General features: G+C 49.8%; 1 protein-coding gene across 2 annotated transcripts; it reads right to left on the bottom strand.

Annotated features, from left to right (window-relative positions):
* Positions 1-828: 828 nt before the first annotated feature.
* Positions 829-26,464, bottom strand: Bpifb4 (BPI fold containing family B, member 4). Of its 2 annotated transcripts, XM_006499824.1 has the most exons (17): positions 26,405-26,464; positions 23,699-23,819; positions 22,775-22,837; positions 21,625-22,138; positions 20,592-20,696; positions 19,820-19,963; positions 17,411-17,474; positions 16,997-17,057; positions 15,984-16,075; positions 14,291-14,494; positions 12,513-12,566; positions 10,248-10,418; positions 7,484-7,551; positions 6,920-6,962; positions 4,968-5,031; positions 3,089-3,165; positions 834-1,098 (listed from the first exon to the last, which is right to left on the bottom strand). In XM_006499824.1, exons 2-17 carry the CDS (start codon positions 23,802-23,804, stop codon positions 1,075-1,077), a joined length of 1,854 nt encoding a protein of 617 aa, XP_006499887.1. In that variant the 5' UTR covers positions 23,805-23,819; positions 26,405-26,464; the 3' UTR covers positions 834-1,074. The 2 variants fall into 2 exon arrangements, with proteins under 2 accessions (NP_001030047.2, XP_006499887.1); NM_001034875.3 differs by lacking the exon at positions 26,405-26,464 and having other exon boundaries at positions 829-1,098.
* Between the last annotated feature and the right edge of the window lie 301 nt (positions 26,465-26,765).

Below are 26,765 nucleotides of genomic sequence, written 5' to 3'. Positions count from 1 at the left end.
TCCCTGTTCACAGGAGAGCTGCTATAGAACACAGTGTGGTTATTTCTAATTATGAAAAGATAGTCATTGCACTCTGGCGTCTCTAGAAGTTTGGGGATGTGTCAGCTGTGAGGGAGTGATTCAATGGCCAATGCCTAAAGTCCCTTGAATGTGTAGCCATTGGCTTTGTGTTTAGAAGCCATAGGTGTGTCCCTGAGGACTGTTTTAGGAACCTGCTTGTTCTCAGAGCGGTCATTCTCTGTCCTAGACCCAGACATGAGCTGCCTGGTACTTTTACAAGGTGGGTTAGGAGGCAGAACAAGCCAGCCCTCCCTCCCTTTCTTCCTCCCCTCCAGCTGCTTCTCTGCCTCCCATTAGATGGGAGAATACAGAAAAATGTGGTCATCAGTGTGTCTGCTTTTCCTCCAGGCCCTGTCTCTAGTGAAATAGAAGCAGACTGCTTGTGTCCAGAAACAGGCTTGGGACAGCATGGCGCTGTCCACCCTCCATCCTCCCTCTGGGGATCAGAAAACCTTAAGGCCACATCAAACCTGCAGCTTACAGCTGTTTGCAGCAGAGCAGTGAACAGCTAGGGTGTAGCTCCCAGAGCACTGAGCAGTGGTGAGGAAACTGAGGCAAGGGGAATGCACCAAAGTGAGTGCAGAAGGAAGGCACCAAAGCTGAATCCAAGTCACCCCCACCTCCACCCCCACCCCCACCTCCCACCCCACCCCTACTCCCTCCTCCACAAACCCTCAGTGTGTCACCCACTTCCCACTTCCAAGGCACAAACAAGGAGAGAAGGAAATGCTAGACCCCAGGGGGATCCTTCATGGAGACACCCCAAATGCAGGGAAAGTGAAATGTTTTATTGAAAGCACAAGACCTCAGTCCCCAGGCTGTCCTGAGCATGGCATTGTTGGACAATGGGGAGTGGCTGGATCCTTTCCCAGGTTAAGGGCAGGAAGGGGAAGGGGTGGGAGGGTTGGGCAGGGACCTGTGATAAAGGCTGAAGAGACTTGGGACCAGGGCGGTGTCTAGGACAATCCTCTCTGAAGATGGTTGACTTCTTCTCATGTCATCTACCTTTGTCACTCATGTGCTCAGCACCAGAAGGTCCTGCAGGAAAGATCAGAGAACAGAGTGAGCAAGCAGATGGCACTGGCTGCAGCCCTGGCCACTTGCCTGCCATCTCATGGATGAATGGGGTTAGATGGCTTGTGGACCATTATCTTGCCCTGCAGAGGACTTTGAGCAAGGTGTGTGACAATTTTCTCTGTATCCCCCATCTCCCTTTTCAACCAAATCAGAGAAGTGGGTGTATGCCTCTGTCTACAGCCTTCCCACATCCAGGACACATGACTGAAATAAATAGTACATAGACTTTAACCCAGAATAAAATGCCCTTTGTAAGTCTCTTCTCTAACAGATGGCTCAGTAACATGGAAGTAATGGGAGGTGAGAGACAGCTCTTTCTTACATAACAATTCTGATTAGTAAGCATAAAAGGAATTACATATGCATAAAATAGCAGCAGGCAAACACAGAGAGGTAGCTATTACTAAGAGGAGCCAAAGTGAGTGAGGGATGAGACAGGAGGCGGGCCATGGAGGCATCTGTGAGCTTCTGTACAAGGTACATGTGAGTGTCAGAGGGCTTCACAGTGGGCAAGCCTGGCAAGAAGCAGGCAGTGACAACCAGACAGACCAGGAGAAGCCGAGTGGATACACTGTGTCCTAGCAGGTGACATTGGCAGAGACAACCCCAGCTCTACCACAAGGCAACATCAGCTCCATCTAAGATTAGGCCCTCCCCACAAACAGAAAATGTCACAGTCGTGAAGCCAATGAAACAGTGAGGCTCCACGAGGTGGCAGGACTAGCAGGAGACAGGACAACACAGTGAAACGTGGGACATCCCAGAGCAGACCCTGTGCCAGACAGAGGACACGCAGGGGACCTGATGGAGCCATGGACTGGTGCTTGCTGCTTGGCTTTGGTCAGTAGGCTCCAGTTATGTAAGGATGCTAAGATGAAAGGAAGCTAGAAAAATGGCATTCTCAAATGATCTGGCCTTACTTTTTTTTTTTTTCAAAAACTTCTGTAAATTTAAAATGGCATTAAAAGAAAAAGATAAAATAAATGACTAGATTCAGATTTTTTAAAAAATGAGAAAAATCATTACTAGGGGCTGCAAGGCCAGGCTCAGAGCTGACCTTACTTCTAATGCAGCCCAACATGTGTTTACACTTGAGTTCAATACTGTGCTGCTTCCTTGTGCTCTGGATAAATTCTAATCATATAGCTTAATTTACAGATCAATACAGTTCCCTTCCTGGGATATGAAGGAAAAATAAAGAGACGTCATTTATATAAAGTAGTCAGTGTTTTGACATGAAAATAGTCCTGGGTCATTGTTCTAGAAGGAGAAATCCATTCTCGCCTGCTCCCGAAACCTTGGGGTTGGGGTGGGGACAGCCCCTTGCAGGAGCAGCTTTTGGGGTCACTGCATGTTGTTTCTCTGCACACTCCAGGAGAGTGGCTTTGGGTAAGTGGTCTGCCCCGCTGACACTCAGTCCTTCTCCTAGTGTGTGAACTGTCCACCATTACAGGGCCACCATTATAGAGGGTCCAAATGTCAGCTAGAAGTTGTGCTGGGCCCCAAGCTGGGGCTGTGACTGAACTCATGATGGGGCACACGGGGCACGTGCTTAGCAAATGGTGAAATGATGACAGGAACAGTAACTCCATGCCAGTCCTGTTCTTGGGTCTCAGCCCTTTGGTGACAATAGCCATACAGCTAGTGTTGGCTCGCAAGATTATAATGTGTGGCACAAAGTAGGTATTCAGTGAACTATGCTATACTTCATTGGCACCCCTAGTACTGCTTAGAGCCTCAGCTCTCCCAGCTGGAAAATGGGAGCTGCAAGCATAAGAGTTTTCAGCTTTGTACCTTGTTTCCTCAGCCTGGGTTCTGTGCTTTGAAAAGGAGTAACTTAAGTCACTGTCCTACAAACCACACCCTCCCACCATCCACCACCCCTTCCTCTCACTGTGGACAAGGTTGAGGGCAAGAGCCAAATGGGAAGCTGGCTTTTATCTCTTCTTACCTCCAACACATCAATGTCTGCGTTGCTGAAGTCAATGTTGAGGATTTTGGGCAGGGGGACTCCAGAACCCAGTATAGCTGTAAAGAGGGTGGGAAGAGTCAGGTCAGTGGTGATCCATGAAACCAAGAGGTGGCAGCCTGGCCAAAAGCAACCAGCATTTGTAAGACCATAGCTGTCTTTTTGTCCTCTCGCCCTTTGACTTTGGAGTTCCTGTCTAGATGCCCAGGCTGGCCTCAGACTTGCTATGTAGCTGAAGATGACCGTGAACTTCTGGTCTCCCTGCCTCCATCTCTGAACACTTAAACTATAGCATGCAGCACCATGGCTAGTTTATGGTACTGGGACTGAACCCAGGTCTTCATGCATACAGGAAGCAAGCTCTACCAAGTGAGCTACATCCCCAGCCTCTCCTGTGGATTCTGAGCCTCCCGTGAGGCTATTCCCAATCTTGTCATCTACAGACTTCCTAGACCTTAGCCAGTAACTCTGGGCAGCTGCTACTCCTGCCCCACTCCTAATTCCTGTCACCAGAGAAACTAGAACGCATTCATTCTGTTTCTATACTGGTTACAGGTGCCCATGTCAATTCCTTGGGGACTGTGCCCCTAGCACTAGAAACAAGGAGAAATATTTGCTGAGTGAAGAAACAGAATGGTGCACGTGGGCCCCCAATATGTGACTGCTGTAGGTGTTTATCTGATTTGAGAATGTCAGAGTCAAAAAGAAGGAAGAGGGTAGGATGGCTCAGCAGGTAAAGCGGCTTGCTGCACCAGCCTGGAGATGTGAGTTGAATCCCCAGAACCCATACAAAGAAAAAGGGAGAGGGCCAACTTCACACAACTGACTTCTGATCTCCACACATGCACTGTGGCACATATACCTTCGCACATACATTGCACTCACATTATCATCATCATCATCATCATCATCATTAAATTAAACTTTAAAAGCAAAGTCAGAGGCTAATAGGTAAGCTGGTCGATGCTCTAGAAAGAAGAAAGGAAAAGAGAAAGGTAGAGGAAAGGATGGATAGAGTTTGGGAGTAACTGAAGTTAGCCCTCTGGACCCCAGCAGGACTTACCAGCTGGGATGCTTAGAGCCTGCCCTACGGGGGTAACTACACTGTTTCCCAGTCTCTCTTGGCCACAGAACCCTTGTCTCAAGGTGCTACTGTTTGGAACCTACTTTGAGAGGCATTTAAATCTCTCACATCTGGGAAAACTAAAAGGACTTGATTCAAGGGTACCAAGCCAGATCAAGAGCCTCCAGCTCTGGTCTGTCTAGTCCTGGAACTTTCCTCTCTCCCTACTAGACTGCTGTGACCCTTAAGTAGTCAGGGGTGACCTTGAGAGGCCAGACGTGGAGAGAAAGTTTAGAAGGAAATGCTAAATGTTCGGATGTTCAGAAGGCCCATCCCTGGGTGGCGTCTTCTAACACTGATTCTGTGTTTTGAAATTTTACACACATGCAATCCTGATAGGAATCAGAAAAATACAACCATCAGCCAAACAGAAAGCATGTGCGGGAGCAGGGGAGCGACGTGACACCCTGTCAGCAGAAATGTGGGCCTTTGTTACCTGCTAAGTAAAGGTAAAGATACTAAACTGGGCACAGAGGTATGACACCTATGCTCCCAGTGTGTAGGCAGATAAAGCACAAGGATCGAAAACTTGGACTACACAGTGAAACAATCTAAAATTAGTTCTTAGTCATTTTAAGCTTGTAGAGCATTTGCCTTTACAGATTTAAACCAATCTGCTTTAAATGAAGTCCTTGGAAATGCTACCTTATTGAATACACATTCAATATTCCCAATAAGCCCGTAGTCACTCGGTCCCCAAGCCACATGCCCCAGAGAAGCATGGGCACCCCATCTTACCATTCATTGCAGGCATAAACGCTAGGTCAAAGATCTTCTCAACCAACATTTCCAAGATGAACACCTGAGGAAAAAGAACAAAGTTCAGGCAGGGCTGCAGCCAGCTCTGACTGACCCTGAGGGACCTGGAGTCCAAGGTGAAGGCCTAATGCTGCCTTGAGAGAACCTGAAAGGCTCCATGTCACAGCCCCTCAGTGCGCTTGATCCACTTGCTCAGGTGCAGAGAAGAAAAGGACCATATCGAGGTTGCTAGGAGGCAGATGGCAAAGAAGGCTTAGCCCCTCCCCAGGAGGCTGAGGAGCACTTCAACTCAGCCTCCAGGGACCTGTGGGGAGGCTCTAAACCTTTCTGACCTTGAACTTCCTCAACTGTGCAGTGGATGCACTTGCAAAGACTTTGGGGATAAGGAGGGGATCCTGTGGCCTGCCTGTTCTTCAGCTATTAGTCACAACAATCAGGCCTCTGGCCCCATGAATCCTGCTGCTAGGGATTCAACCCATGTGCTTCATAAATATGGAAAACAGAATTATACATAGGCTAAGGCAGGAAGATTGCCATGAGCTCAAGGCCAGCCTGGGCTAACAATATAGGGCTCTGTAACAACAACAGAAACAGCAAAAGTGAATCTTCATTAACTGAGTTTTACATCTTTCTTCTCTTCATGATTCTCTAAGCTATGCAGGTAATAACCACAGTCACATGTCACATGATCTAGATCAGAAAGAAAGGCCATATGCAAACACTACACCATTTACACACAGACCATGAGCATCCACAGATTTGGGTCATCTTGGGGGTCCTGGAGCTGATGCCACACTTGATGCTGAGGCAGCTGCACAGCTGCCCTCAACTCTCTAGGCTATGGGTTCTCCATCTCCAAAGAGGAGTAGACAATCCCTACTACATGGGGTGGAACTGAAAATCAGAACAAACAGTGTGCCCAAATACCTACCATGGAGTTCTACACAGGCCGAGTGTGGGCACCCAGTTCCCGGTGCCCTCCCCCCGTGGCTCTGATAAATGATAAATCATCTATAGTAAGTCAGCAAAGTCCCCGAGTTTACTGTTATTTGGAAACAGGGGAATATTTACTAACTGTCTAAGTCACAAGAAGTTTGGGAGGACTACGTGAGAGAAGCTATTCATGGAGGAAAAGGCTCCAGAACTTCAGCTAATGTCGTGCCTGGGAACTCCGTGCAAGTCCAATTTGATCATGGGATGCGGGACACTTCCCCATCTGGAACCTCTCCATCTGCTCTAGCTGGAGCTCTACCCAGGGTGCTGCGAAGCTGGGGACAGGTTCTCTGCCTAAAATTGAGCTGGGGACATCAATTTCACTGCTGCAAGGCTTGGGGCTGGCGAAGCTCAAAGATAAGTGACAAGATTAATGGACCTGCCTTTCTCGGCAAGTGCCCAAATAGCACCTGAGTCTGCCCCAAACCAGTAATTATTGAGGAGGTGGGGGACCCAAGAGTAAACAAAAGAAACGGGGCTGGGTATCAGTCTTTGACTCTAAGCATCTCAGGTTTGTGAACTCTTAAAAGGCAGCACACTAGGGTCAGCTATTTAGAAGAGAAATGAGTCCATATCTCTAGTTCCTTTTTGGTAGGAGAAAGTGGAGACTCAGCACGAGTGGGCCCTGACCCCCCAACTTTAATATGAGAGATGGGCCTCTGGCACCCGGTTGCCCTTGTGCCTCCTCGAGGACTTGGATGAGGTCCCAAGGCATCTGCTAAGGCGAGCAGTGCCATTGCCTCTGAGCAGGCGCTGTGCATTCGCATCCTACCCCCTTTTCGCGCATGCTCTGCAGCCTCGGTCTCCTCCGTCCGTGAGAAAGGGCAACACCAGCATCAACAAGCCCCTGCAAATCCCAACCTTGCGGAGCCCGACTGGGCCCAGAGGGCACGGACCTCTCAAAAGGTCTTTTCTGATGCTTAAATCCTAATACTTACATCAAAGTTGCCCACGTTTGAGGTTCTGAGGTTGAGGCTGGTCCTGCAGAGGAAGAATGTGGCCCATTAGAATCAATACTGTCCCAGAACTCAACTGTCAGAAGCCCCTCCTCCAGCATGCCTGGGAAGAGTCTCCTGGCAGAACCGATTAGAGCAGTTCATGTTCCTGTACTGAGCACTAACAACGTTTCGGACACCATGTTGATAGATGTAAGTCTGAAATTCCAGCTTTACCACAGACTGGCTGTGAGATCTTAGGAACCTCGCCCCTCTGTGCCTCAGTTTCCCCTCCTGTAGAGAGGATGTCTGCCAGAACTAAACGAAGGATCCCTATGCCACAGTCGGAACTTCTGGGTGTGATCCGTAGCCGGCGCTCTGTGTGGACACTGACTACCTATATCTCCCTTAATCCTCATAGCATCCCCTGACCCCAGGCTGAGGCTGCAGGTTCTTTCAGTATGCAGGTAATAACCTGCCTGGTGGCCCTGCATGAACCAACACCGGCTGTCTCGGTACAGAAGACATCTCTGAGGAGCAGAAACCCACCACCACAGAGCCTCTTACTTATCCAGCTTGGCGTCGATCATGAGCTTATCTCCTTCCACAGAAAATGAAGCCAAGAGGTCTGTGTCCTGGAGGTGGGGGAGAATAGGTGCCATTAATGTCATAAGCATTACATTACTGCTGTGTCCTCACAGTGCCTGCATATCCAGGTCCAGTGAGCTACTCCTAAGCTGGAAGGTGGTGCTCCCGGCTGAAGCATGGTCAGGGTGGGGGTGGAGGTAGGGATGTCATTCTTGCTTGGCATCATCAGATGTGAATTGGGAATGGTAGTGTATGCCATGCCTACCATAGTGAGTTTCCAACAGCACTTCAGGTATGTGATATGAGCCAGCTAAGGACCGTGACATAGTGACCCACCACTGAGACTGTAGTCCTGGCTTCCTGAGCCTACAGCCCTGTCTGGTCTGGCCCAGATCATTCCACCTCAGAGTTCTCTCACCTCCTGCTGCCAACTGAGTGCTCACAGTGTACAGTGGCCACTGGTGCCCCATTCACCCAAATGGTAAGTCACTTTGTCAAGAGGCCCCTTGAAATCATAAGACTGCGAAGAGCACCCCAAACCTATGGCGTGCACACAGGAGTCAGCCGACACCCTCTGCTCTTTTCACACAAGTCTCTGTAGGGGCTGAGTGAACATTTCTCAGAGACATGCCCAAGACCAGCACTGTGGGTGTTGACAAAATTCCCCAAGGTCCCTTGGGGATGAAACTTGCAGACTTGAAACTTGCCGAGATCTGGGCCAGACCAGGCAGGGCTGTAGGCTCAGGAAGCCAGGACTACAGTCTCCGTGGTGGGTCACTATGTCAGGGCCCTTAGCTGGCTCACATACCTGAACTGCTGATGGAAACTCACTATGGTAGGCCTGGCATACACTCCTATCCCCAACTCACATCTGATGATGCCCAGAAAGATGACACCCCTACCCTCCATCCCCACCCTCACCCTGACCACAGTGGCTTGTCCTGCTTCAGCCAAGAGCACCCGTCCTGCCTAGATGTAGCTCACTGGTCCTGGAGCTGCAGGCACTGTGAAGATATAGCAGATGAGATCAGAATCCTGACTGTCTGCTAAAAGCCTTGCTCAGAGGGGGGAGTGGCCCTTAGCATATATTCCTTTGAAAAATGCTTACTTGCTACCTACTATGTGCTGGGCCTGTGCTGGGCCTGTGCTGGACTCTGGGGATCTGACAATAAATGGGATCAATCTCTACCCAGCAACAAGCCCACAAAAGTATTTTGTAATATCAGATAAGGCTACAAGCCAGGAAGACGCAGAATGGGAAGGCTGCATTTTAGATGAGTGATCAAAGAAGATAGGAGCTGTGTTTCAGATGTGGAGGAGTCTTTGAGAAGGTGGTATTTGAACAGAAACCTACAGTAAGCAAGTGAGTGAGCCATGCAGACATCAAGAAACAGCCTGAGCAAAGGCCCTGTGGTCAGACCACGCTTGACTTTTCTGAAGAGCATCGGGAGCTGAAACGTGACCAAGAGAAGACCTTGCAGAACTTTGGGGGGCATTTTTAGAAGGTTGGCTTCCTTCTGAGGGTTTTGGGAAGCAGGGAAGAAGGTTTGTTTTCATTTTAAAAGACTCCTTGGGAAGTCATCTATAGTACGGCAAAGTGATGGGGCTCACAAGAATTTATCAGACCTCAGGAGAGCTGGGAGGGAGAACCTTTATTGTTTCCAGTGCAAAGAGGAGGTGAGTGTGTGAGCTGATGGGTGTATGAGGTAGGTGATGGGTGCGCAAGTGTATGAGATTGTGAACTGATGGCTATGTGAGCTGATAGGTGTGAGTGTATAAGTGTGTGAGTATATGAGTATGTGAGTGTATGAGTGTATGAATGTGTGAGTGTGAGTGTATGAGTGTATGGGTGTGTGAGTGTGTATATGAGTGTGTGAGTATATGAGTGTGTGAGTGTATGAATGTGTGAGTGTATGAGTGTATGGGTGTGTGAGTGTGTGTATGAGTGTATGGGTGTGAGTGTGAGTGTATGAGTGTGTGATTTTGTGAGTATATGAGTGTGAGTGTATGGGTGTGTGAGTGTATGAGTGTGTGAATGTATGAGTGTGAGTGTATGAGTATATGGCTGTGTGTATATGAGTGTGTGAGTGTATGAGTGTGTGATTTTGTGAGTATATGAGTGTGAGTGTGTGAGTGTATGAGTGGGTGAGTGTGTGAATGTATGAGTGTGAGTGTATGAATATATAGGTGTGTGTGTATGAGTGTGTGAGTGTATGAGTGTGTGATTTTGTGAGTATATGAGTGTGAGCGTATGAGTGTGTGAGTGTATGAGTGGGTGAGTGTGTGAGCTCATGGTGAATGAGGTGATGGGTCTGTGAGCTGGTGCTTGTATGATTGGGTGGGTGTGCTGATGACCCTGGTTTTGTTACTGCAGGAAGGTATAACACATAGCAGCATTCGGTGAATATTGCCTATGTGGTCTGTTTGAACACTGACAGGTACACTCAAGACTTTTGTGATATTCCCAAAGCTGCTCCAAGAAGCTTACTAATGCCCAGCTGACACTCCTCAAGGAGAGAAAAAAAAAAAAAATAGGCCCAGAGACAGGGAGCCACTAACCCAAAGTCACACAGCCAAAGTGATAAAGGCTCGGTATAAGCCAGCTTCCCTGTTGCCTAAGCTGGATGGCTCAACCACTGATGGGGTTGTGGGGATAAGAAGAAGGCAGGGAGCCTGGGAGACCTTATGTCTCTGTCTTTAGACATAGCTCGGGAGCGAGGGGGCTCCTCCATCAGACACATACCACATCGATGAGGCAGATAGTGGTCTCTACATCGTTGGGCTGGGAGACCACAACTTCAGAGGTGGCGAACACCTTCACCAGCGCCTTGTCTTTCTGCAGTGTCACAGTTGGAGGGTTGGGCACCTGGATCCTGATGGTGAGTGGGCGGGATTCCGGGTATTGCTGGAACACCTGTAGGCGGAACCAGACTGGGTGGGCAGAGTTATCAAGAGTAGACTTTTGTCAGCCAACCTCCAAACACAGAGTGGGCAGAGTGTGGGAAGGTTCCTCATGGGATGTCCAGGCAAAGGAACGGACCAGCTGATGAGTAGGGCAAGAGGCTGCTCTCTCTGATCTCCTCACATGGGACCGCCACACAAACTACACGTGACAAGATGGGTGGAGCCTCAGGGACAACTGTTTTACAGCTTACTGTCCACGACCAGCAGAGGGCGCAGGGCCCTTTACACTCTTCCTGGGATGTGAAGGTAGCCCCCAAATCATCTTCAAGTACAGAGTTCACCAGTAGGGACTGGCTGGGTTCCCTTGGGGACCCCAGTACAGGAACCTGGCGGGGGGGGGGGCAGAGCATCTCCCCAAAGCTAACATGCTGAAGGGACAGCTCTTTAAAAGACAGGTTTTTCACGGTTACTAAATACCCAGTCAATTCCATATAAAATTCTAAATATGGAAAGCAGGCCCTGGACACTGCACAAGCCCTTGGACACTTTCAGAGGGCATGGGAAGCAACTGCTTCTCAAGCAGATTTTGCTCATGGCTCGGATGAGGGCGATTATGCCTAAGAAGACACAAGAGGGCTGATAGTCTTCTGTACGAACTCTTGGTCCATGAACAAAAAGGTCATGAACACCAACTAATCAGACATTTGGCCAACTGGTTATTCATAGAGATTTTCAGGATGTTTTCCCAGAGAAACTTGGGGTCCAAAAACCCAACCAAAAGAGGCAATGTCTCTGAGACTTAGTAATGCCTCCTTCAGAGGCCCCAAGGCAGCTGGAACTGTGTCCCCAGAGCAGCAGTGCCCCAGGAGGCCACCTGAGCTTTGGTCAAGCTGCTCTCTATGGCTCATGTCACTTGCCACCTTGTCTAGCTTTAACTCCTGAGACCATCTTGAGCCATTTAAAGCCCTGTGTTCTTGTATACGGGCTCTGACTTCTGTGTGATCTCTCTGTGTCTGTTGCCCAGCTGAGAACAGGATCTGTCTCCCAATGAAAGAGGGGATTCTGGGGCAGTCTCATGAGATATCAGGGGCAGGGTGCACAAGAAGTGATCCTGTATCAGAGGTCCATGATGGAACTGCAGAGGCTTAGAACTCAGAACACTGCTTCTGCTATTCAAACGCCAACCACACGAGGGCAGTAATGATCACTTGCTGAGTTTTGTTTCCATTCTGTCTCCTGAACTAATGTGTCAGATGGAAAGAGATGGGTAATGATACAGAGGGCTTTAAACGAGTATCCTCCGCCCCATGTGGCCTCTCCTACCCATGAAGTTCTTTGATGCCCACAACTAGAATTGGGAATAGAGAGGCCTTCGTTCTGCCTTTACAGGGCCACTTGAAAGGGAATTTGTAGATATCAGCAAGAATAGCTGTTAACATCTGCAAACGCCCACTCTGGGCCTTCATTTCCAGATGAGATAAACAAAGACTTAGAAAGGTGAGGTCATTGGTAGCTGTAATATGCTGAGTCATGCCTTTCTCTAAATACCTGACAACTCCTCCAGAACTGCCCTGTGTTTGTGTGTGCCCAGCCCTGGCTGACCCTCTGGACAACCTGGACGAGTCTTTTTCTACAACTGAGAAAAATAAACTCAGAAATGCTAAGACTATGTCCAAAGTCACACAGAGGGGAGAGCACTTGTCTGACATATGCAAGAACCTGAGCTGAAACTCCATCACTGCATAGTCACCCAGCCCAGGAGTAGCCAGGCCAAGGCAAGACTGTGCAGGCAGGCCCATCACACCAGGGTTCAGGGTATGTCATCCTTGACCCTCTTATGTCCCCTCACCAGAATCTGGTATCCACACCCATCCTGAGCCCCAGGGAGCCAGGTGAGAAACCTGCCCAAATGAAGAGGCAAAGCCATTCCCAGTGTCATTATTGTCTGCAAAGGCCTCCAGCCATGACTCTTGTTTTCACTTAACCAAAGGGGCACCACTTAAAACTGCAGAGCACCAATTATATATTCCAGTGACATGGAGACATTCCCCTCCGGACAGAAAAGAAGCTAGAGACAGGGACACCATTGGGATTGCTTACATACCTTGGGAATCAAGGCCCCCAGTGTGGAAGTGGTAAGTGGAGGGAGATCTTCAAACTGTGGGGCAAAGACAAGGTCATGTGAGTCCTGAGATGATGGGGACAAACAGGTGCTGAGACACCACACTTAGATTCCAGTGCACACTAAAACAGACATATCCCTTGGAAAGCCCAACACTCCCAAGAATACACTCCAGAGTGGCCATTGTGTAGACCACATTGCAGTTGTGTGGCTAAGTGGATGGGACCAACCACTTAGGCTGTCTATCTACACATATGGCCTGATGTAGTCAAGGCAAGCCCAAATCTTTCCTCTCTGGGAATTCTTTATAAAATTCAGGAAATCCCGGGCAAGTCCATGTGCACAGCCTAGCATCTGCTTGGTCTCTGCAGTAAGTCCCTTCATTTCTCCTTCATGTCTACCCACTTCCTAAAACCTCAAGAATGAAAGGCAGTACCACTTGTCAGAAATAGAGGATTGTGGAGGAGAAGAAGAGGAGGGGAGGGAAGGAGGGAGGGAGGGATGGGGGAGAAAGAGAGAGAGAGAGAGAGAGAGAGAGAGAGAGAGAGAGAGAGAGAGAGACCATGGAACCAATGCAGCAGATCAAGCAAAGTCATTGCCTCCTGCATGGTTGCACTATCAAGGCAGGGCCCTGGTCACATGTTATAACTCTGCAAGAATGCTAGCTGCCCTGAACCTAAGTGGACACTTTTTTCTTGGAAGAATTACAGATTCCCATGTTTTGGGTAGTGATGTTGTTGTTGTTTTTGTTGTTGTTGTTGTTGCTGTTGTGTTGTTTTGTTTTAAATAGCTCATGTTTATGAGAAGCTGTGAAATGTATGGTTCATACTGCCACATCTCAAATCCTCAAACTGTCCCAGAGTATTGGAGGAGGATGGGTAGATTGATAGATGGATAATGGATAAGTGTATAGATAGATAGATAGACTGAGAGATAATGGATAGGTGCCTGGGTGGATAATAGATGAATAAGTGGGTGGGTGGGTGGATGAATGGATGGGTAGATAGGCTGAGAAATAATGAATGGGTGTTTGGGTAATAGATGAATGGATGGGTGGATGGATGGATGGATGGATGGAGAGATGGAGGGATGGAGGGATGGATGGAAAGTGCATGGATAAATGGTGAATGAAGGAGTGGATGAACAGTGGGTGGATGAGAGGTTGGGCAAGTCAGAAGGACGGTATCTGAATAGATAGATATGATTTGCATGTGGCAAAATAGGATTTGGTAAACTGGGTGAAGCATGAATAAGCATGACTGCACTGCACTGCAGCTGTTTTGAAGATCGGAAATCTGTTAAAGGGCAGAGAGAGTGGCTTCTCCAGGAGGCTAGTGTTTTGTTTTCATGCCTCTTTTGATTATTTGTGTATGCATGTTGACCAACTTAAAGAGTTCTAAATGTTAATGTTAAGGTGCTCGCATGTGAATATGCTATTCCTTTAATAAAGGACTGAAATAAATCACACAAAACAGAGGGCAACTGCCTCCTCCTGGGACCAGAAGCAGCTTACTGTCATGCCTATGAGGCACGTTAGAGGCTCTGATAGACAGATGATGGATGGATGGATGGATGGATGGATGGATGGATGGATGGATGGATGGATGGAAGGGTAGATGAGTGAATGTGTGAGTAGATCACCATTAAAACAGTTAACTAGAGTACAGAATAAAAGGCAGGACCATCCTCAGTCCTTCCTCTAAAGCATAGGCTAGGAAGGAGCCAGGCCAGCCACTCAGTACCCTGCTAGGTTGACTCACCATGCCATCAGTGATGTCAATGTCCATTGCACCTTGCTTCTGCAGCATGGTCAGCACCGAGCTCAGGAAATTGGCTGAGATGGCCAGCTGGGAGTTGGTGTTGTCGCCCATGGGGGGTAGTTCTGGCATCTGTGGCCTGGGCAATATAGCTGGCCGCCCCAGGGGGTAGTCAATGAGGTCACCTCCTGCCTCCCCAACTAGAGTCTGAGGAGAATAAGAAAGGGGAGGGAAGAAAGTGAGTCTGGAGGTTGAAAGGAGGTGTCTAGACAGTGCTTCCTGGCAGCACACATGATTTTGAGCTACTCTTATGGACAGATCTTCTTCTGCTTGAAAGGGAAGGGGGTCATGGCAGCTCCTGCTTTGTGATCAGTTACAACTACACACGGGCAGGCACACACCCACATGCATGCATACCTGCACTGTGGCACAGATCCAATGTCTCAGCCCATCACAGTGAGTTGATGTGTCCATACCCCTGAACCTCCACAGTCCACATTGGTACACCCATCTCCAGAGATGATGCCCTGTGCAATGCTCCCCCTCTCTGGACTCAGAGGTTAGCTACTCTACCCTCACCTTCTTTCTGCACCTCAGCCACCAAGGCCAGCACCGAGCCAGGTCCCCTCTCACCTCCTTAGCACCCCTACCATCCCCACTCAGTAGTTGTTGCATTCTAATCAGAAAGGCTGTGGACAGTGCAGGTGCCCGTGCGTGCACACATTGACAGTTCAGGGGCTGCCTCCTCTTAGAAGCCCTCATTGGCTTTGCGAGTGCATCCCAGTCCCTGTTTTGGGTTCTGTCATGGCGCTGGGTCTGTAACTGCCCGTTTGCTTAAAGAATTGTCATGGCTTCTCCTGCAATAGATCAGAAATTCCCTCAAAGCAGAGGCTTTGTTCTATTCCCTGCTTCTCATTCAGGAGTGGGCTCAGGCCAGGAAGTATGTCTCTGTACAACCCTGCAACATGGGCATGGACCTGCATCTCTGTGCTAAAGGCTCAGGGGAGCATCATGCCCACATGACCCTGGGATGGCCTGCTGGCACAGGTGCCCACTCACAGTGGGTGTCAGATCCATGGGATGCCAGAGGACCTGCTCACCCCAGTTCACAAGACCCAATCTCCCAACTTCTCAGTGAAATCCTATTTCCCAGGTTGGCACTGGCCACTGTGTGAGTGTTCATACTATGGAAAGCAGCAAACATTGCCAACCAGACTTTTGAAAACCATTAAGAGCTGATTGTTAACTTTGTACTAGCACTCTAAGGTCCAGTGCTTCTCCAGCAGATCCAAGCCCCAGCAGCAACTGCAGACACTAGCAGGATGCCTGGGTTCAGAGCCCAAGCATACAATCACTAGCTGTGTGATCTTGAAAATGGAACCACCTCTCTGTGACAGAAAAGCAAGTCTTGCAGTTCTGAGAGCACACTGCGCTCATCAGTAAGAAGCCCTCGCTTGGGACGTGCTTGGCTCACAGTAAGCACAGAATACTGTGTGAGCATGCTTCCCAGCTCTGTCCTAGAAGGTCTCTAATCCATGATGGGTCTTGATCAGATGTTGTTCCCAGTATGTGTAAATACCTCGTGTGTGTGTGTGTGTGTGTGTGTGTGTGTGTGTGTGTGTGTGTGTGTGTGTGCGTGTGTGTGTGCGCACGAGCATGCACTCAACTTTAGAGAGGTTTCCGGTCAATCACTTACATTAAGGTCCAACTCAAGGAATTCCCCAGTCACCAGTGGAAGGCTGGAGAAAGTGTATTGCACACTCCCAAGTATTCCCAGAGGCACCAAAGCTGTGGGCAAAGAAGAGGGTCACGTTACAGCCCCTTTCCTACAAAACATACCTATGTGCCCCATACCTATGGATGTGGCTGGGAATGGTGCGTGGACCAAGACGCCATTCAGCTTATGCTTCAAGGAGGAGCCAGTTTTGTTCCAACCCCATCTCTGACTCTTCCTTGCTGTGTGACCACAGACAAGTCTCTGCACCTCTCTGGAGCTCACTTCCGCCTTTGGAAAGTGTGTTTAATATCGCCTTTTAGATTCTGTGGCAGAGTTGGGAGTGAAGTCCCAATGGAGATGAACTTTGTAAGCTGTGAAGCACAGTGTACAAGGGGACATTTAAGGCTGTACAGTGTGCCCTCAGTTGGACCTACACTTCCATGACTGCTTGTAATAAACACATTATCTTCTTCACTTTTCTTTCCTCATCTTGGTAAGTCATCCTCAAGGTGCCTGGTGTCCCAGAAACATGGGCTCCCTAGCAAATAGGGCTGCGCTGTATGGCTGCGGGGGTTAAAGGCTGAAGCATTGTGGGTGCTGTCATGCAAAAGAAGATGCTACGGGCTGCCTTGTTTTCAGGAGCCATCTCAGAAATCCAGGACAGGTGGTTGCACTGCAGCCTGGTCCTGAGGGTCTAGTAAGGCTCTGCACCGCCTTCTTTTAAAGAATGAAGACACTTTCTGCTTCCATAGCTGCCAGGGCAGAGCCAGGCTTCCACCCAGAATTTTGACTGTTGTCTAGGCCACGCCTCCCAGGCCCTAAGGGGGCGTGGCAACAGCCAATGTGGGAGGCCTGACTATTGTAGAATTTCTGGGACTTGCGTGGTCTGCCCACCACCCTGGACCCTCCTCTCAGCTGCTGCAGTGTCCCTGTGGCTAGGTCAAGCAGTCATCGGTAAACATTGGCAACCACAGCAAAGAAGGAGCACTTACAGTCCACGAGACCCAGCTGGTCATTGACAAGACCCAATACCACATCCACAATGGGGCAGAGCTGCGGAAAGAGACACCAGAGAGCTCAGGAGGTGTGGACGCTGGGGAGCAACATGGCAGAAACATCAAGCGGGATGGCTGGCTTGACTCTTCCCTGTGAGCCATGTCCTCACCACAGCCCCAGAGAACGGATCTCTCCTGATTCCCATTTAAGATGGGAAACAAATTTAGAACTGTTACACAAAAGGAAAAGCACCCCAGCTTGGGGTCCAAAGCTGTGGGTGCTCAGGTTGGGTCTCCTGTCTTGTCACTCAATGGTCCCAGCCAGCATGAGCATGGCAGCCCTGGCCCTTTCCAGCCCACTGGGTCCCCCGTGTGACCCTGGAGACACAAACCCCTCTCAGGTATCCTTACCAGGTCAGGGAGTACATTGGCCAGCACTCGGTTCACTAAGTTGTCCACCAGGTTGGGGAGAAGCCTACAGAGGGAGGGGCAAGGTGAAGAGACTCACAGGCATGGAGGGTTCTGGGCTGTCCAGCCACACCAGTGCCTGGTTCCAGCTCTGAGTATTGAGAGCCCCTGAGCCTTGGACAGTGGCACCAGACAGAGGGCTCTCCTTCAGGCCTGTCTACATAGGCCAACGGCAAACTTCCTTCCCTCCCTCGCTCCCTTCTTCCTTCCCTTCCCCTTTCCTTGGTCTCTTCCACTGTCCCTTCTATTCTCTCTTTAATTTCTCTTCCCCTTCTTTCCTTTCCATTTCTTCCTTCCTTTCCTCCCTACTTTCCTCTCTCTTTCTTTCTCTTCCTTCCTTCCTTCCTTCCTTCCTTCCTTCCTTCCTTCCTTCCTTCCTTTTTTCCACAAACCACAGATATCAGGCCTCTGTCGTACCAGAAAGGCTGGGACATCCCGGATTCCTAGCTACCCAGACCTTCCCTCTAATTCCTTTTGTCTTCTGCAGGGCTATTGGCTTGTCATTTTCCCTGGGTACAAATGAATATACGACTATATCTAAGCTCACAGTATGGCGTTTAGAACATTCCATGGGATCAAAAAACATGTACGGATGCAATAGGAGAAATCTAGCTAAGAAAATGTGCCCATTGGGATCACACTCAAGGTCAGGTAAGTAGGGCTGAAAATTTGGGTGGTGGGAGCTATTTGATAGAGCAGGAAGGAGACCAGAAACCTGACCAGAGTGGGTCACCAGTGCTCACCTGGACCCAGCTGACGAAAGCCAAAGACAGGTCATGCACACAGATGATGCACAGGTAGACAGACAGACAGACAGACAGACACAAAGTCTCCCTGATGGGTTCAGTTCTTAACACCACTCCTATTCACCCCTTACACTGTACCTGGACCCCTCCCCCACGAAGAACCAACTCCCACTTCTCTGCCAAGCCGAGGAGCAACATTCCGGAAAAAAACAGAATTTTGGACACCTCCCCCAAGGCTTGCTGTGCACCTTGGTCCCCTTTGTAAGTGGCTCCATCTTAAGGGGGCTGCTCCTGTCCTGGTTCTCCTGAGGTCCCTGGGGATGTGCCTGAGAGTGCCACACACAGCTGCACGTGTACTGGTGTGTTAGAGACGGTGTGCCTCTGATCTATGTATATGTCCTTATGGGAAGTGGGGAGATCCATCAAGCCTCCTGTAAAATGGCATCTATAGACAGCTATAGATTATTACCAAAACAGATGGGTGAAACAGCGTGGGCAAATGAATGACAGCTCATCTGGGAATAACTCGCAACTCTAAGGAGTTAGACAAGGGCACTGAGTGTTTGGGTACAGAAACGTCTCCCAGCTGAATGAAGGGAAAGAGCCAAGTGCTTCAGGCTCCAGGACAGGTGTCTGTGTGCATGAAGGGGTGGGGCTGTGGAGCCACACTGGAGTCTGCATGTCGTAACTAGAGGAAACAGAAGGAGAGCCACAGTGAGCAGCCATGGCCAGCCACCTTCATCATTCGACACTCTGAACGAAGTGATTGCAAAAATCTGGGAGGATCTGTGTTTGACCTTGGAGCCTTGTTTTCTCTATTCCTATCTATCCTGAAGCACAAGGACAGAAGCTACATGAGGCAGGGGGCGGGGGGGATGGGGAGGTGGAATTCTGTTTGCACAGATGTGGGCTGGGGTGATGGGGCAAAAGGATTAGTAAGACGGGAGAGAAAACATTGACTAGAGACCCCAAAGACTGAGGGAGTGAACAGATGGACACTGTGCTCTGAGCTGTCATTAATGTGCCCTCATCCAAGATCTCCATGTCCTGGGGACAACGTGCTGGCCAATATAGGGATGGCTGAAAACTCTCTGGACAGAGGATAGGGGCTCAGTCACTGTGTAGAAAAGACAGAAAAATCACACACACACACACACACACACACACACACACACACACACACAATCAGGGGTATAATGACTATATAACCAGACAAGAAACTTCTCTATGGGTTGGGACACTCATGGTCATATAAGCACTCTGGGATACATTTTCATAAACTTTGACAACATGCCAGATTCTATGCCAACTGCCTTAAGCTCATGATCTTGGTTACTGAAAACAGAAGTTATCCCATTTCCCAGATGCAGAATCTAGGGCTCAGAGTTGTTCAGGGTCACACAACAAGGAGCATTGGAACTGAGATTTGAATCTGGACAGGTCTCTCCAAGCTATGGATGGGTGCCCACATCCTGGGTTCAAAGGCTCAGCCCTTGAATTATCAAGTAGGTGGCAGTCTCTCAGTATGTGGGGTCTCTGTGTGGGACCATGTTATTTCCCAGGAGGGGTGACTACAGTGCCCTGTCCCTCTCCACCTCACACTCACCCTCGAAGCAGCTTGACTTTGATACCTCCCAGGAGGGTGTCACAGCGCTCAATGACCAACCGTGGGTAGCCTGTGCGGTCCATGGTCAGCCGAACTTTGGCCGTGATGTTTACCTCCACTGCAATATCCAGGAAGCCGATGAGGCTGGAGGAGACCAGGTGACCCATGAGACCATCAGCCACTCTCACCACGTCTCAGTCTTGCACAGGCCTGTCAGGCACTTGTCACCTCAGGTCTGAGCACTGATTCTTCCTGACATCAAGTCTCAGAGCCCCAAACCAAGTACTATCCCCCTGCCTCAAGACATCGGGACAAATCTCCCTCATCCTCAGCCAGTGAGAATTTTAAAGGCTAGGAACAGGGCTTGCTACAAACTCTTGTTTGTAAGGTGACCATTCTGATTTTGTAGACGTGACTCCACCCCACCCCGAAGAAATGAGCCCCACTCTCTAAGGTCCCCACACTGGGTGACTAGGAAGGCACTCTCCCCATAGCCACGGCCAACCAGGAGGAAAGTGGCCTTGCTAGTGAACTCAAAAAGACTTGGTGGCATTAGGAGACTTAGGTACTCTCTACCTCCAGACTCCCAGACCCTGAATACCACCCTGGGCTGCCTTTCCTGCTGTAGAGACCATCACAGGCTGACTTGGAATTCAGACACTTGGTCTCCCTCTCCTCCCACCATGATGGATGCAGCAACCACAGGTGATGAGATGAGGTAGCTTGCCCAAGCTCTTCTGTCAGGGACTTCTCCTGGACCTAGGGCATGTACCTCCTTCCGTTGATGGCCACACGGGTGTACAAGCTCAGGTAGACACCCACACCGGGCAGGAGTCTCACGGACACCCGGGGAAGGGTAAGTTCCACGATGCGCAACCTGCATGCAGTCAAGAGAGATGAGCTGGCGACTGCTGCCATCCGCTGCCACAGAACACCCTCCCTCACTCCGTCTCCTCTGCTCCCCACACTCTGTCCTCCTATCACAGAGATACTTGAGGTCCATGGGCAAAACATAGAAAAGTTCAAGGCAGAAAACACAAGGCCAAATCTCCCACCCACGGGGGCATCTGTTTGCAGTTCTAAACCCTTCATTTCCTCTGAATCTTTTGTGAAGACACTGCCCCCTGCTGGATGCTTCCGGCACAATCCTCAAACTTCAGCCAGGGTGCTCTTGTGTGAAAGCCACCTGCCCTGAATCTCATTCTGTGCATTCTTAGTCACTAGAAGCTTCTGCCAGTGCTTATGAACCCTTAGACTAGGTCCAGCTTCTTTTGCCAATCCCACACACCCCACCAACCAGCAAGTTCCCTGGGAGCTGAGGTGTGTGTCTCCAGACTAAGTGTCCCTTACATCATAAGAGCACAATATATTTGTCGAGTTAAATGACAATGGCAGGGAACCTGGGCATGGCTGGAATTATAATACATAATTATAATTAATTATTCTAATGCGTCTCATTATGAGACTATAGCATATGCTATAGCTAGCGAGCATATAGTATAGTATATGGCATATGCTGTATATGTCACATAGTTTTAAATCCTTGACTGTTTTTTTTCTTCACAAGCTGAGTTACGCTGATCATCCTACATTCCTGTAAACTGAAAGACAGAGAGATGAAAAGAATGTCCTAGTGTCATATAAGAGGCAGTGCTGGGTCTAGGCTTCTGGCATCGTTCATGTGAACACTACAAACTGTAATAACGTCAGCCTGTCAAGATGTTCAGTCCTAACCTCTCCTCGGCCTCAGGGCATGGTTGCCTGTTTGTGGCTCACCTGTCAGTAAGTGGAGCTCAGTTCCTTACCCAGTGATGCCTTGTACGGTGCTTAGGATGCCTCCTTCACCCAGCACACCGAGCACACCTCCTCCTCCAAGAAGTCCTCCATCTCCAAGAAGACCACCTCCACCAAGCAAGCCCCCTTGGCCTGCCAGAATGCCTTCATTTGCCAGCATGCCCCCTGTGCCCAGCAGACCTCCGGGGCCCAGGGCCCCAGTGGCCACACCAGCTGGGATCTCTCCAGGCCTCAGTTCGCGCCGGTAGAGCCTGCCCACCGAGGATGAGTCTGCGGCGGATCTGTACCGCCCAGAGCCGCGGTGGTAGGCACTGTCTGGAGGACGGTAGTCTTCATGCCGTAGGTCCCTGAGGCTCCCATCGGAGTCCAGGATCTCCCCATAGCGGTACTTGCCCCCCAGCTGAGCTCTATTGTCGTTCGCCTTAATGTGACCATATTTGTAATTGCCACCAAGCTGTCTGCCATTGGTGTATTTGGGGGGAGGCTCTCGGACATGGAAGTCGTTGTACGGGACACCACCGACACCTCGGGGGAATTCAGCTCGTCTGTAGTCATCATAGCGGTGCCTGCCACCACCCAAAAGGCCACCACTGCCGCCCAGCAGTCCCCCACCATGGCTGCCACCACCCAAAAGGCCACCACTGCCGCCCAGCAGTCCCCCACCATGGCTACCACCACCCAGCAGTCCACCACTGCCTCCCAACAGACCACCACCATGGCTGCCACCACCCAACAGTCCACCACTGCCACCCAACAGACCCCCACCATGGCTACCACCACCACCCAACAACCCTCCACTATGGCTATCATCATCATCCAACAGACCCCCACCATGGCTACCACCACCCAACAGTCCTCCACCATGGCTTCCACCACCCAGAAGCCCCCCACTGCCACCCAACAGACCCCCACCATGGCTACCACCACCCAGCAGTCCCCCACTGCCACCCAACAGACCCCCACCATGGCTACCACCACCTAGTAGCCCCCCACCACCACTGCTACTGCCACCCAATAGGCCTCCACCCAACAGGTCACCGCCACCTCCTCCACTCCCACCAAGCAGGCCCCCCAAGAGACCTCCTCCCCCACCACTGCTCCCTTCACTTCCACCAAGCAGTCCACCCAAGAAGGGCCCTCCACCATCACCACGGGCTTTACCCACGGGCACCTCCCTCAGGGCGGAGCGGAAGGCGTCACTCTTCTGAATTGTGCCTGAGATGGCTGTGGAGAGGCACAGGCGTCAGCCAGGAGACTACCCTTCCCAGTCCCCAGGCACCACATGAGAGTGTCACCCTACCTGTGGGGCCTCATCCTGCTACCTCACTCCCCTGGGGAAAAGCAGCAATAGATCAAGAAGACAGAGCAACACCCAGGGAGCTCATGTCCTGGGTGCTACTCTCATCCTTGAAGCTGGATTCCAACCCTTGGTGGGCTTCCTTTCTCTCTCTCCCTTTTAAGTAGCCCTCACTTCATGGCTTGATAAAGTCTACTTTCTCATAAATCATAAATTCCTGGGGAACAGCCAGGGCAGGAACAGCCTCCATTTGATGAAATGAAGACACATAAAGCTCTCAGATCAGTAGATAGGAAGTCATCTTGCAGCATCCTCACTGGAGCCCTGGGAAGGAATGGGGGCCACAGCAGGTCCTCGTTTCTCAGGGTACAGAGTAAAGACTTATGGTCCAAAGGTGCCTGTACCTGAACTTCTGCACCTCAGGAACCATGTGGGTCTCCACAAGTCATCCCACTCAGCTTTCCTGACACCAGTCCTTTCCAGATGGCTCAGCCCACTTTCCAGATGAGGAAACTGAGACTTGGGTTGAATAAGTAGGGTTTGAATCTCAGGAATTCTGTCCCGGGGCCCAAGTTCTTAATCTCTGCTGTCTACTGTCTCAAGAGAATGAGCTAGTACCTAGGAGGTGGTATCTGAGAAAAAAGATAAGCTACAGCCCAAGGGGAGAGGTCCCCCAGCCACTAACTATGGGGTCTGCTAGCATGGGGAGGGTTCTCAGGCACTGGGGAGTTGGTTCACCTCCCATCCCTTCCCATGCCACCCATGACCCCCAATGGGGCTGGACTCACCATTGCCCAGCACATCTTTTGTAACCCTGAGGACTGTGGTTGTGTCTTGGCGGATACCACACACAGCTGCCACTGACAGAGCAGCCACACACCACGCAGTCCACATACTGATGTTGCTTTCCTGCTGAGACAGTATGTGTCACCACTCTGACTATCCTCCCATCCATCCATCCATCTTTTTATTCACTCGCCGGTTCATATATCTGCCCTTCCACCTACCCACTTATGCATCTGTCCACCCACTCACCAATCCACCTATCTATCCAGCCATCTGTCTATCCTATCCACTCACACATCCATTGGTTCTCCTATCCATCCTCCTACCCATCCACTCACACATCCATCCATCCATCCATCCATCCACTCACATATCTGTCCATCCATCCATCCACTCACATATCTGTCCATCCATCCATCCACTCACACATCCATCCATCCATCCATTCACACATCCATCTGTCCATCCATCCACTCACACATCTATCCATCCATCCATCCACTCACACATCCATCCATCCATCCATCCATCCACTCACACATCCATTGGTTCTCCTATCCAACCTCCTACCCATCCACTCACACATCCATCCATCCATCCATCCATCCATCCATCCACTCACACATCCGTACATCCATCCATCCATCCATCCACTCACATATCTGTCCATCCATCCATCCACTCACACATCCATTGGTTCTCCTATCCATCCTCCTACCCATCCATTCACACATCCATCTGTCCATCCATCCATCCATCCACTCACACATCTGTCCATCCATCCATCCATCCACTCACACACATCCATCCATCCACCCATCCACCCATCCACTCACACATCCATCTGTCCATCCATCCACCCATCCATCCTTCCTTCCTTCATCCACCTGTCATCCTTTTCCTTCATCCATCCAGCTCTGGCCAGCAAGCAGAGATAAGCACCCTCAACCTAGAAGTCATATTAGAATTCCAAGACCCAGAGACAGGAAACTGACAAGAGTCACACAGTAGGGCATAGTCCAGAATCACTGCTACTACTTTAAAATTTTTCCAAAAAAAAAAATCTAGTGACAAAAATACCCATTGAGCAAATTATTCCAGAGTATAGAAATCTATTAGCCAAGATGGAATTTACCGATTGAGCTGTGGAGGGAGAGATGGGAATTCCAACACGAGAAGCACACTGGCAGCTAGCAGCTCTTTGTAGCTCTCCCTCCAATGCCTGTCCACCTACTCATCCCCCCCACCTCTCATTCACTCATTCTTCTCCTACCCAGCCATCCACACATCAATCCATACACCTACCCACTCTCCCATCTATTTACCCATACTTCCATCTATACATCTACCTTCCCCTCCACCCATGCATTTTTCTATCTGTTATGCAAGCATCTAAACTATCCAATCATACATCTACCCATTCATTTAGCCTAGTGGTTCTCAACCTTCCTACTGCTGTGACCCTTTAATATTGTTCCTCAGGTTGTGGTGACTCCCAACCATAAAATAATTTGTATTGCTACACCATAGCTGTAATAATGTAAATATTATTGGAAATAGAGGTTTGCCAAAGGGGTTGTAACCCACAGGTTGAGAACCACTACAATCCATTTGTCCACTAATTCATCCATCCATCAATCCATTAATCCACCCACCAATTCATTAATCCCTCCACCATGCATTAATCCATCCATCTATCCATCTATCCATCCATCCATCCATTCATCCATCCATCCATCTATCCATCCATCCACCTATCCATCCATCCATCCATCCATCCATCCATCCATCTATCCATCCATCCATCCATTCTTCCACTCACCAACACAGCCATCAAGGTACTCTTCTATACTTCCAGTCAGCCAACAAATACTCTTTCCTCCCTTAGAGCAGTGGGATCCACACCGTATGCTTAAGAACATGGCTCTGGGTCCCAGTTTATCAAGTTTCTGGTCCTTAGACAAAAGACCTTTAACTCGTAACCACAAAAGTGAGATATCTAAGCCATGCAAGTTGTTCTTGCTTTAGGACAGTCGCCTCAGAACCTCAGGAAGTGAGGGAGGGCATGCAGAAATGCGGTGACACCTGATTTGGGCTCATCTGGTTGGCTTGCCGGGAACACTGGCAGCCTCCCTGCCTGTCATCCTTCACCCACTCCATCTTCCCAGGCTCCTCGTTCATCTGCCTCAGAGCATCAGCACACCACAGCCTTCCATGGCTAACATTGACTCCTGACACTTAGACACTCTCTTTAGCTTGTCCCTGCCACTCTTCAAGTTTCACAACACTTCTGAGCTACATCTGCCCATCTCATCCCAGGAGCCTGGGAAATACTCATTTATACTAGACTATTAAAAATAATATGCCCATGATTGTTCTGTCTTCTTCATCTCATCCTGATCTCATGCCTAAAGAACTCTGCGTTGTTTTTGTTTTGTTGTTTTTTAAATGGGAATCATCAGAGGTGTTTCTAGCACTAGCAAGTAACTGAAAAGCATCGCGGAGGTAATAAAAATCCCGGAAGGCCCACACCCCTGGGAAAGCTGGGCACAGCTTTTTCATACATATGTGTGTCCTGATTTGGGCCTATTGCTATCTGAGGTCCTGACTCCTGGCAGAGCTCCCCTACAGCCTGCAGGGTGGGGTTTCTCATTTCTCAGCCTCCCCTACCAGCCTGGGCCTGTGACAGGGATGGGACTCCTCCTTACCCTTGAGGGGGTGTGCAAGTGAATCCTCAGAGGTCTGTTGCCCAGGCCTCTGCTGTGGGCTGAGTCTGGTCACAGATCAGCTTTATAAAGTGGCCACAGTCTGAGTGGGGACCCGGACTGGGAAGGGCCAGGTAATTATGACTGACTAGAATTATAAGACCGGAATTCAGATTTTCTCTACAACTTGAGCACTGAGCCCCAAAACCACAAGAGTTTGTGGTTTGTGGCTAATTCCAAGAAGTGTGTTCAGCTCCGGATGGTGTCACATGAGCTGGGCTTTATCGCCCTGACCTGGCTATGTTCCTGGAGATCCCAGGCCTTCAGGTGAGCACATCTGGCTTCTAATCCCGCCTCAAGGCAG

The sequence above is a fragment of the Mus musculus genome, chromosome 2 (genome assembly GCF_000001635.26).
Source record: "Mus musculus strain C57BL/6J chromosome 2, GRCm38.p6 C57BL/6J".
In the NCBI taxonomy this organism is placed as follows: Eukaryota; Metazoa; Chordata; class Mammalia; order Rodentia; family Muridae; genus Mus; species Mus musculus.
The sequence above is the reverse complement of the archived record's forward strand: the minus strand, read 5'-3'. Positions and strand labels throughout refer to the sequence as shown.

What these genes read in the sequence shown, in the direction of transcription:
- Bpifb4 (XM_006499824.1), bottom strand. Translation starts at nt 23,804, where the DNA reads ATGTGGACTGCGTGGTGTGTGGCTGCTCTGTCAGTGGCAGCTGTGTGT. An exon ending in AAAAGATGTGCTGGGCAATG is followed by an intron (nt 22,838 to 23,698) that starts GTGAGTCCAGCC and finishes GCCTCTCCACAG; the next exon opens with CCATCTCAGGCACAATTCAG. An exon ending in GTGGCCATCAACGGAAGGAG is followed by an intron (nt 19,964 to 20,591) that starts GTACATGCCCTA and finishes GGTCTCCTCCAG; the next exon opens with CCTCATCGGCTTCCTGGATA.